We start from the raw sequence: 12,178 nt of genomic DNA, 5'->3' as shown, positions 1-12,178 counted from the left end.
CAAACTTATTTTGAAGGGAGTAGGTCCTCTTTCATTGACCTAACTTCTTTGGAAAATATCATCTAATGAGCTATAATCAGCAGACACCTTTAAATATACCCAAGTATTCTGGTACATTCTTTGGCATTGCCTTTCTTTGGGATTGGAATGAAAACTGACCTTTTCCAGTTCTGTGGTCACTGCTGAGTTTTCCAATTTGCTGGCATATTGAGTGTAGCACTTTCACAGCATCATCTTTTAGGATTTGAAATAGCTCAACTGGAATTCCATCACCTCCACTAGCTTTGTTCATAGTGATGCTTCCTAAGGCCCACTTGACTTCACATTCCAGGATGTCTGGCTCTAGGTGAGTGATCACAGCATTGTGGTTATCTGAGTCATGAAGATCTTTTTTGTATAGTTCTTCTGTATATTCTTGCCACTTCTTCTTAATATCTTCTGCTCCTGTTAGGTCCCATACCATTTCTGTCCTTTATTGTGCCCACCTTCGCATGAAACGTTCCCTTGGTATCTCTAATTTTCTTGAAGAGATCTCTAGTCTTTCCCATTCTATTGTTTTCCTCTGTTTCTTTGCATTGATCACTAAGGAAGGCTTTCTTATCTCTCCTTGCTATTCTTTGGAACTCTGCATTCAAAGGGGTATATCTTTCCTTTTCTCCTTTGCCCGTTACGTCTTTTCCTTTCTCAGCTGTTTGTAAGGTCTCCTTGGACAACCATTTTGCCTTTTTGAATTTCTTTTTCTTGGGGATGGTCTTGAAGGCAGCTGGAAGGCCCAGTATCTTGGGGAGAACAGATCAATGTGACTGTGTGTTTGTGAGAGAGAGAGAGACAGAGAGAGAGGGTGTGCGTGAGAGAAGGAGGGCAGAAGAGAAGAGTGACTGTGTTAGCTGCTCAGTCATGTCTGACGCTTTGCGACCCTGTGCACTGTAGCCCTCCCAGCTCCTCCGTCCACGGGATTCTCCAGGCAGGAATACTGGAGTGGGCTGCCATTTCCTACTTGGGTGTGTGTAGGGCAGTGACACTAATTTTTGATAGGAAAGCAAATGTGAAGAGAGTGAGGGAATGCTTGGAAGAGTGTGTTGGATGTGTGGGGAGCAGCCACAACTAGTGTGTGAGAATGCTGGGAACCTTGGGGTGTGTGTGTGTGTGTGTGTGTGTGTGTGTGTGTGTGACTGTGGACAGGTGAGCCTGAGACAGAAGGGGAGTGGACAGTATGTGTATGCAGAGGGCCCGGGAGGGGATCCCCTGGGGGACCCAGAGAGGAGGAAGAGAGTGAAGGGAAATGGCCATGAGGGGGAAGTTTCTGGATGGCAGCGGAAGTAGATGGGAGCCTTCTGTGTGGAATTTGTGTGAAGCAGTGTGTACAGACAGTGTGAGGAAGCCAGGGTCCCTGTGGGAGGGGAACGCGGTGTGACTTTGCAGAGAGTGGAGAGCCAGTGGGGCAGGCAAGCAGGCACTTGTGTGTGAAAGAAAGTGTGTGGGCGTGTGGGTGGGGTGTGCCCAGAGGGAAGGGGGTGTGAGGAGACCTGCACGGACAATTTCAGGAAGGGTGACGTGTGCAAGGATGGAAAGATATGAGTGAGAAGCGTGAAGCCTGTGTGGGGAGCACGTGCATGTGAGGGGGGCTGTGTGGGAGGCTGGAGAGTCGGGGGGGGCTGTGGGTGATGGAAGGTGGTGTGGACGCTGAGGGGGCTTGTGTGTGTAACTGTGGGGGCTGAAGTGTGGGAAGACAGGTGTGCATGGGGAGTGTGGGGTGAGCGGTGTGTCAGGACTGGTGCTGAAGAGGCCTCAGAGGTGACCGGCTCCCCAGCTTCTCCCTTCTCTGGGCCTGGACCCTCTGCCTGCACAGCATCACCCAGGGTTCCAAGGGAACCAAACATTGCCCAGGACAGGGAAGAAGCTGTTCAGTTCAGTGCAGTTCAGTTCAGTCGCTCAGTCGTGTCCGACTCTTGCGACCCAATGAATCACAGCACGCCAGGCCTCCCTGTCCATCACCAACCCCCGGAGTTTACCCAAACTCATGTCCATCCAGTCAGTGATGGCATCCAACCATCTCATCCTCTGTCATCCCCTTCTCCTCCTGCCCCCAATCCCTCCCAGCATTAGGGTCTTTTCCAATGAGTCAGCTCTTCGCCTCAGGAGGCCAAAGTATTGGTGTTTCAGCTTCAGCGTCAGTCTTTCCAATGAACACCCAGGACTGATCTCCTTTAGGATGGACTGGTTGGATCTCCTTGCAGTTCGAGGGACTCTCGAGAGTCTTCTCCAACACCACAGTTCAAAAACATCAATTCTTCTGTGTTCAGATTTCTTCACAGTCCAACTCTCACATCCATACATGACCACTGGAAAAACCATAGCCTTGACTAGATGGCCCTTTGTTTGCCAAGTAATGTCTCTGCTTTTTAATATGCTATCTAGGTTGGTCATAACTTTCCTTACAAGGAGTAAGTGTCTTTTAATTTCATGGCTTAAAACTGGCTTAAAACTCAACATTCAGAAAATAAAGATCATGGCATCTGGTCCCATCACTTCATGGCAAATAGATGGGGAAACAATGGAAACAGTGACAGACTTTATTTCCTTGGCCTCCAGCCTCACTGCAGATGATGACTGTAGCCTTGAAATTAAAAGATGCTTGCTCCTTGGAAGAAAAGCTATGACCAACCTAGATAGCATATTAAACAGCAAAGACATTATTTGGTGACAAAGGTTCATCTAGTCAAAGCTATGGTTTTTCCAGTAGTCATGTATAGGTGTGAGAGTTGGACCATAAAGAAAGCTGAGTGCTGAATAATTGGTGCTTTTGAACCGTGGTGTGGAGAAGAGTCTGAGAGTCCTTTGGACTGCAAGGAGATCAAACCAGTCAATCCTAAAAGAAATTAGTCCTGATTATTCATTGGAAGGACTGATGCTGATGCTGAAGTTTCAATACTTTGGCCACCTGATGTGAAGAACTGACTCATTGGAAAAAACTCTGATGCTGGGAAAGATTGAAGGCAGGAGGAGAAGGGGACGACAGAGGATGAGATGGTTAAAAAGCATCACCAATTCAATGGACTTGAGTTTGACGAAGCTCCAGGAGTTGGGGATGGAAAGGGAAGCATGGCGTGCTGCAATCCATGAGGTCACAGAGTCAGACATGACTGAGAGACTGAACTGAACTGGACTAAACTCACCCATCACTTCCCACACACCCATCTTCTGATACCATCACATTCAGGGCCAAAGTTGCAACAGACGAATTTTGCAGGGCACATAAAGAGTGAGTCAGCACTCCCCATGCCAGCTAGCACCTGAGTTCTCTCACAGACACTTAACTTGGCTACAACTTCATTGTCACTCCAGCCCTGATGTGAGGTGGAGGCTCCACGGGGGCATTGGAGAAATAGACTTTCCTTCATTATGACAGTAACAGGCCCAAACCCTTGCTTCTCTTGGAGGAGAATTAATGGCTTGAAGGCCTTCTCAGAACAGACCCAGACCCTGGGGGAGACATGGGGCAAGCACTCAGAACCTGAGGCCATTCAGCTGGAGAATTGTGGGCCCAGGGTCAGAGGTGGGAACCCGGGCCTGGACACTCTCAGGGGAAGGAGAATGTGTGTGTGCTTCGTAGCTCAGTCATGTCCAACTCTGCGACCCCATGGACTGTGGCCCACCAGGCTCCTCTGTCCATGGGATTCTCCAGGCAGGAATACTGGAGTGGGTTGCCATGCCCTCCTCCAGGGGAGCTTCCCAACACAGGGATTGAACCCAGGTCTCCCGCATAGCAGGAAGATTCTTTATAGTCTGAGCTATTGAGATGCCATAGAAGCAACTTAAATGACAGTTGACAAATGAATGGATAAAGAAGATGTGGCAGGGGTTTTCCGGTGAGCCAGTGATAGGAATTGGCCTGCCAGTGCAGCGGACACAGGTGTGACCCTGGTCAGGGACGATCCCACTGTGCCCCGGGACGACTGGACCCTGAGCTGTGGGAGCCCAGGTGAACCAGAGCCGGGGCTTTGCAACAAGAGAAGCCTCTGCAGCGAGGCCTGTGCGCACCAACCCTGCTCTGTCACCAAAGTCTGTCTTTGTTGCCCAGCAGGTTCCCTGGATCCTGGGGCTGAGACACGTTAGCTTTTACTCCTCATTCTCTGACATTTGTTCTCCTTCCCCCTTCAAGGAACCTCACACTGGTCAGAATGGCCATACTGAAAAGTCTATGAGTTTGAGTAGGCTCCGGGAGTTGGTGATGGACAGGGAAGCCTGGCGTGCTGCAAACCACGGGATCATAAAAAGTCAGACACTACTGAGTGACTGAAATGAACAAACAGTAAATGCTGGAGGGACTTGGAGAAAAGGAAACATTCCCATGCTGTTGGTGGGAATGTAAATTAATACACACACTATAGAGAATGGTATGGAGATTCCTTTAAAAACTGAAAACAGAGCTACCATGTGGTGGTGATTTAGTTGCCAAGTCATGTCTGACTCTTTGCCACCCCAGGGACTGTTGCCTGCCAGGCTCCTCTGTCCATGGAATTCTCCAGGCAAGAATACTGGAGTGGGTTGCCATTTCCTTCTCCAGGGGATCTTCCTGACCCAGGGATTAAACCCAGGTCTCCTGCATTGCAGGCAGGTTCAGAGCTACCATATGATACAGCAATCTCACTCCTGGGCATATATCCAGAGGTGATAGGTGATGGAGAGAGATAAAATGGGAGTTTAGTATTGACATGTACTCACTACCATACTTAAAATAGATAACCAACACAGACTTAATTTGTGGCATAGGGAACTCTGCTCAATATTCTGTAATAGCATAAATGGGGAAAGAATTTGTAAAAAAAAAAAAAAACTACATTTATATGTATAATTGAATCACTTTGCTGCACACCTGAAACTCTCATTTTTAATCAACTACATACTCCAATATAAAATAAAATTTTTAACTAATTAATTAAAAAAATAAATATTGATATTGAGCATCTTTTCACATGCTTATTGGCCATGTGCAAGCCTTCTTTGGAGAAATGTCTATTTAGATCTTCTGCCCATTCTTTGATTGGGTTCCCTGATTTTACTATTGAGTTGTTAGAGCTTTTCATATATTTTGGAAATTAATTCCTTGTCAGCTGCATCATTTGCAAATCTTTTCTCCCAGTCTGTAGTTTGCCTTTTTTGTTTTGTTTATGGTTTCCTTTGCTGTGCAAAAGTATATAAGTTTGATGAGGACCCACTTCTTTCTTACTTTTTCTCATCTTTTTGTTTTCTGTTTCTACCAGAGTAGAAGCCATCTTGAACTGGCCTTCTTTCAGGAACTTTAATTCCTCCTGGATGGTTGCTTGGAGGAAGAGAAAGTTGTTTTTTTTGTTTGTTTTTTGAATGACAAAGAATACTGGATCATTGTACCTTATGTAATTTTCAAAGGTTGTACAATTATACAAAAAAAAAAAAAAAAGGAGGGGCAAAGTGTAGAATTACACAGGATCCTTCTTCAAAATGCATCAGCATTGAAATTTTGAAGGAAAAATAAACAAATGGGACCGAATCAAATTTACAGAGTGATGAACTGGCCTAATTTCAATACTGCTGTGCCTCTGGGACTCAGGAAGCTGAGGAGAGGAGAGAGATGAGAGAAGGCCAGGTCAGTGGAAGGGTCAGGACACAGAGGACGTTTATCAAGTAGGTTTGCCACCAGAACTGGCACCGGAAACAGCAACTGGGCTGGCTGAAAAACATCCTTCAGGTTTCCATAAGATGGTGTGGAGAACCCTGAGAAATTCAGTACAGTGACAAGGTCAGTGATCATCCAAGGCAAGCTCAAGATAGGGAAGTAGGAAGCGCTGAGCTCTCCCCTCCATGACCTTCTTGCCAGAAATTCTTTTCTGACCTCCGATCAATTTCTATTAATTAGGGAGACCAAAATGACAAAATGATCGACCTAGGAAGATTCTCACTATCAGCCCACGATACGCCTCCAAGAAGAGGAGGAAGCAAGAGGAGGAAGTGGCAAAACCAGAGCGACCCTGGCAGTCTAATAAACCTCAGGTTTATCCCTCCGCCGGCCGCTGCCTGGGGCGGGGCCTCCGGGCGGAGGAAGGGCCGGCCACGTGGCCAGAGGTGCAGTGTACCTCACCGGAAAGGGTCCGCTCCTCTGACCTGGCATCCTCCACTCCTGCAAAATGGGCTTCCTGGTCCTGCTTCTGATTGTCTGGTTCAGCTGGACACCCGGCGGTGAGTTCGGGCGGGGAACCTGCGGCGGCGGGGGGGGGGGGGGGGGGGGGGGGCGGGGGGGGGGCGGGGGGAGCGTGGAAGTTGGATGAGTTAGGACCTGAACAGGGGTGGCGGTGTGCGCTGGGATTCACGAAATTTCCTGCCGGGTGGCGCCGCCGCCCCCTCCTCTTTCCCTTCCCCTGGCCCCGTTGCGCCTCGGTGGCTCCCACCGGCTACTTGCCTGCTCTCCAGGCCAGAACAGGGGGGCCTTCCTGAAACAGTAATGTGCGGAGTTTGGGAGGTGAAGCTAAGAGAAGAGGGGGCCAGAACACTACAAGGAATGCTGTTGAGGCCTCCCCAGGGCCCGGCCCGCCCCTTGGGAAGTGGGAGTCCTGGAGCCCTGCAGGCTGGGACCCGTAGGCCTCTCCACGGGGAAGGGACTCAGAGCGGCCCCGAAAAGCCCAAGCCCGCGATCTGCTCACAGAGACCCTTCTGGTCCCTTCTTACTACTGCTGAAGGGAAGTAGGTCCCTTCCCTACTGCTCTCGGTCCTTGAAGGACCAGCACTCTTTATCACCTATCAGTTAACACCTGCAGGAAGGCAGGGCGAAGAGAGCTCGGCGGCCATCCAGGCCTCGGGGTGGGGGTGGGCAGGCGGCCTAGTGGGAGGCGGGGTGGGAGGCGGGGTGGGAGGCGGGCCCTCAGGGCGGGACGGATGTGCCGGGGTCTCCCGGGGTCGCCCATCCCAAAGGCACCCGCCAGTACCACTCTGGTCCTCTGGCTGCCTGCCGCCCGCGCCCCTCTGCCCCGAGAACTCCCACACACCTTATCAGTGTTTGGGCTCCAGCTGTCCTATCCTGGAAAAGTAGATTCTGAACTTATACTAAATGCAGCTCAACTTGACAGTAACTTCAGAAAGTTTCACAGTCTTAGACTTGCCACCCAGAAATTGAGGAAGGAAAACTTCAGCCTTGGACAAAACGACCAGCAGAGGAACCATTTATGACCCTGTACATGCAGCTCCAGCCGTGTCTCCACGTGTGTTTTATATCAGCCTAGGGATTTGCTGTCCAGGTATATTTCTTGCAGTACTAGTATTAGCTGTTTTGCATCTTCATAGTGCGAGAAGGATTGAACTGGAAGATAGCATCAGCGCCAGCAGTAGTTTCCAAAGGCTGTCTCAGTCCCAGTCGTTCCCAGATGTCTCAGTGTGTGAGAGGCAACACACCCAACAATACAGCCCCCATCTCCAGTTGTCCTCCCTTGTGGGTAGAGGAGTAGGACTTGAGAAGTGTCACTCTTTTGGAGGCCAAAGCTAAGGTGAATGATATCAAAATATCTATCCAGGGAGAGGAACTCAAAGGATGTATTCTAAGAAGGTACCTTTTGGTGTGCTTTCCATGGGGGTTATGTAGATGAAAAAGATCCAGATAAAGAGCAACAAGCATTTGTAAAGACAGTTAGAGATCAAGCTTCTGAAATTCAGGTGACAACGATGCTCCCTGAAAGTTGTAAGCTACGAGATCTTCATCACAGAAATCTTCCTATTACCCATGTGTGAACAGAAGAAGGGGAAAAGCCCATGGTGGATTGCCTTACATGACCTGGGGGTATCTTAAATTGTTTTTATGACAGTGCAAATATGTAGAGGCCAATAATCCACAGGCAACTTCTCAACAAAACCTAGTTCACAAGCTGTCCACATTGCCTGTGGAATGAGCTACCTGGTCAGAAGGAAGTCCTCCACAAAGACCTGGCAGCTAGGAGCTCTGTAACTGAACAAGTTAAGAGCAAAGCCAGTCCCTCTCCAGAGTCTTGTTCCGCATGGACTCTCACTGTCTGGGGAACAACAAAAACACGGGATCGATGGATGGCTTTTGAGAGTCTGGTTAATAATGAGTTCTCCAGCCTTCCCTGGTGATCCAGTGGCTAAGATTCCACACTCCCAGTGCAGGGGCCTGGGTTCCATCCCTGGTGGGGGAGCTGGATCCTGCATGCCACAACTGAGAAGTCAGCATGCTGCTACTAAAGAGCCCACGTGTTTATGACTCTGACCATTGCCCTAAGTGGACATCTACCCGTTTGATGTGGCCGAGTACCTGAAAGAGGATTACCAAATAGCCCCGCCTATCAACTGTCCTGATGAACCATTTCTGTGATGGCTTGTGCTGGGCCTTCGATCCGGAGGAGAGGTGCAGTTCCAGCAAAGGGCCCAGTGTCTCACAGAGGTCCGTGCAGCCCTGGGGGCCTGTGTCTGACCCTCCTCTCACAGTCCCCCAACGTCAGGAGGAAGGTGCCTGTCGAGGCCCACTTGGAGTCAGCCAGTCACATGCATCACCCAGCACTGCAGAAGGACATTTGTCTTCCAAAACACCATGCCTTAGGAATGGAATAGCATCTCAACTTTCTAAGACAGACTTAATGATGTGGAATACTTTCTCAATATCACTTTTATTATGTTTAACAGAAAATGTTTGTGTAAATTTTTTACACATAGTTGCCTTTGAGGTATAGGTATATTCTTACAAGAGTTTTAAAATTGTTTAAACACACATATTTGAACTAACAATCTTACTACCAACTGCTTTTTATTTTCTTAACTTCTACAAGGTAATGCAGTTGATTCACCTTTAAAGTTTTGCTTTTTTGGACTAGTTTTGGGAATGATTTATCTTCAACATGCAATCCTTTTTCTTAGGAAAATAAAAACCGTCCAGCAGTTATGGGCTAATGCCCCCACTCCTTTGCTGCAGAGTAGCTACCTTGGTCCAAAGTGCCCTAGGGGAAGCCACAGATGTGAGGAGAGGATAGTGGCCATATAACAGCTCTAGTGTCACATCTAGGCCAGCTGCTGGTGGGTCTTGTTGTTCCCTGTGGCCCTGCTTATACCAAAACACAGCCACTTCTATCCTATGACGGCTGGCCTACCTGAACTAATGATTAGGGGTTGATGAGCACACATCACGATGGGCAACCCCAGTCCATGACCAGAGGCCGCATCTCTGCCAGACCCTAGGACCACACCAGGAGCCACGTTTAAATGCTGTGACTTTCCCCACTGCAAGTGGCATGGCCTAGCTTCAGGACACTCGGGGTCTGTGTTATGGGCTTTCAAGTAGAAAATGGCACGTAGCACCTTTCTGACCACAGACACCTGTGATGTCACGGTTTCTGCTGGGTCATCTGCCCAGGAAGCAGCTCCAGCCATGCTCATTGTTCACCAATTGTGACTGCTTTTGTGCTGAGACAGCAGATTGCAGCAGAGATGTAGGGTCTGCGAAGCCCAAAATATTTCTTCTGTACCATTCCAGGACACCTAAGGCCACAGTGGTAGTTAAATGGAGATAGGAGAGGGACCACAACCCTGCAGCCCTCAGGCTATTGTAGACTGGTACTTGTCTCTGTGTTTTTCCAGGACATTGTGTACACGGACTATTGGCGGATGGGAAGGTAGGGTCTGAAGTCTGAATCTGGAATTCACCAATACGGTAGCCTTCACCCCACGTTAATTTATTAGCTACTAAGGTCTCCATGAATGTCACAGGTCCAGAGCATGTGAAATGACCACTCGTGGTCTGTGGACCCGATGATAACCACTGTAAGCAGAACCTGGGACTACTCTCCTTTGATGGCCTGGTACCCCAAGCTTTGCTTCAACAATTGGGGGACCATGATGATGCTACGGTTCCTGAACCTGATACTAGAAACACACTAGGTGAAATGTGAATGTGAGAGTAGTTTCTGCTTCTGCAGGTTCACTTACCCCAGTAAATAACCAGGTGGCTCTTTGGGAAAGAATGGAAGGACTTTCGCACTAGATGTGGTGATGAAGGGGCCCTCCTCTTTAGAACATGGTTTCTTTCTCTGGTGATACCTTCTGAGAAGTGACTCAGATCTGCAAAATGTGCCTGGATCAGAAGTTTGGTAGGAATGGATGCTTTTGGCTTCCTGAGCATCCAGCCTTGTGTGCTGCCTCTCTTTAATTCTTTCAATGGTACAGTTTGTATCTAGGTTCCTGCCCATCTGTTTGCCTTTAGGATCGCCCTGTGCTATGAGCCAGCATCATATTCTCTGCAGTCAGGCCCTGGCTGGCATTGAGACTCTCTAATCACTTTGACCTCTGCACCTCTTTTCTGCTGACCTAGAGCACCCCCACCTGGAATCTGATTTTTCCACAACTTCCATCCCTGTTCCTGATAGAAGCCCACAGGAACACCACTCCTACCACCATCCCTGATCTTCTGCATAAGTCATCCTGGAGCTACTGGAGATGCTTCTCATCCACGCTTTCCTCTCGGACTCCATAGAGTCCATCAGGCTTTCCCATGGAGCTGGTGGACTGCACACACTCCTGCCCTTTCACACCGTGTCCGCCCTGCAGAGTCACTTTTCTGAGCCTTGGATCCCCTCCTCTACCACCTGCCTCGGAAGTTCTGGATTTTCTCTTTCATGCCATGTGGGCCAGGCCTTTCTCCAGGCTTCCAAGTCCCATCCTAGTGGGAGATCAGCAGCGGCTCCCCGGCCTTGCTAAGCCCAGTGACCCGTAATTATAAACTCTGCCTTCTCCAGCTTTGGGTTCTGTGCTCATCCTCCCCACCCCCACCCCCACTGGCTGTGATCCGCTTCCTCAGGAACAGCCCCCTTACCCTCTGCATCTCCCACAGACACTCAGAGAGACCCTGACATCCTCTGGGTTTGGGCCTTTCCTTCTGAACCAGCCTGGCCCATCCCTGGGAAACGTATGTGTTGGTTAGTGCTACGTGCGGAGCTCGTGAGCAGAGTGGAAACGGGGCGTCTCCAGGGCTGTGGGGTTTCTTGCCTGCCTGAGGCTTCGTCGTCTTCCTCATTCATGCCTGGTGAGGGTGGGGGGCAGGCGGGGGTCCTGCTCTGTCAGCCCAGCCTGCAGCCTTCCTCTGCTGTCACAGACCTGGGGGAGGAGGCCTACAGGTCTTCTTCTCCCACCCTCACCCTCTCTGCGGTTTGCCTTCACAGACGCTCACTCTCTGTCCTATAACTTCAACATCAATCCTCAACCCAGACCTGGACAGCCGTGGTGTGAGGTTCAAGGCCAGGTGGACGGAGAGGTTTTTCTCTCCTATGATTGTGGTCATGCTAAGATCATATTCACAAGTCCATTGGGAGAAGAAGTGAAAACCACAAAGGCCTGGGAAACACAGATCGAAACACTCAGAGACATCAGGGACCAACTGCGTGACTTTACACTGGAGAAACCCATGGTCACGGGTAAGTTAGAAAGTCCAAGTACAGGAGGAGCAGATGGGGCTTAAAAACACAGTTGGATATTGGTCCTTCCCTAGTAGTCCAGTGGAAAGAGCAGCTGTTGCATGAGAGACCAGTGCCAGATCAGCTGGGCCCAGGGGACGTGGACCCAGGGGAGGTGGACCCAGGTGGGGCAAAGAATCTGTCAAGCCCAGAGGCTGAGCTCTTTCTTTCCCATGGTGGGAGCAGACCCTCTCACCCTGCAGGCCAGGATGACATGTCGCTGTGAGGATGACAGACATATCAGTGGATCCTGGCAGTTTGGCTTGAATGGACAAATGAGCCTCCACTTTGATTCGGAGAATGGACACTGGAGAGTGGATCACCCTGCAGGCAGATGGATGAAAGAGAAGTGGGAGAATGACAGAGCTGTGACCGAGTTCCTGAAGAAGGTCTCCATGGGAGACTGTCGGGCCTGGCTTCAGGCTTTCATGGTGCGCTGGGAGAAAATGTTGAAGACCTCAGGTAAGTGAGAAGGGAGGAGAAAGTGACAGTCCCTTCATGGTGACATGGACCCACCCCTCTGTGTGTGTGTTTGAGGAAGTGATCCTCCAGAGGTGAGTTGTCCTGGGAGACCAATGACCCGGGGATGCTCTGTCATCCTCCTTCCTCTTCCCCCTCCTGACGTCTCTCCTCACAGCACAGGCCTTTGGACGGTTGAGCATGAATTTTTCCTGATTCCAAACCTCTAGACATCTTTTTTA

General features: G+C 49.6%; 1 protein-coding gene and 1 pseudogene across 1 annotated transcript in view; both read left to right on the top strand.

The window, feature by feature from the left end:
- The window catches only part of LOC122684455 (low-density lipoprotein receptor-related protein 11-like), a 62,114-nt gene extending 52,821 nt beyond the window's left edge, over positions 1-9,293 (top strand). The window contains exons 6-7 of the mRNA XM_043888570.1: positions 5,897-6,216; positions 8,149-9,293. Of these exons, the coding sequence (XP_043744505.1) occupies positions 5,897-5,910 (14 nt within the window). The 3' untranslated portion in view covers positions 5,911-6,216; positions 8,149-9,293. The remainder of the gene's footprint in view (positions 1-5,896; positions 6,217-8,148) is intronic.
- LOC122684249 lies at positions 6,165-8,117 on the top strand (annotated as a pseudogene).
- Positions 9,294-12,178: the final 2,885 nt, after the last annotated feature.

The sequence above is a fragment of the Cervus elaphus genome, chromosome 26, assembly GCF_910594005.1.
Source record: "Cervus elaphus chromosome 26, mCerEla1.1, whole genome shotgun sequence".
In the NCBI taxonomy this organism is placed as follows: Eukaryota; Metazoa; Chordata; class Mammalia; order Artiodactyla; family Cervidae; genus Cervus; species Cervus elaphus.
This window is presented reverse-complemented; position numbering and strand designations above follow the sequence as displayed.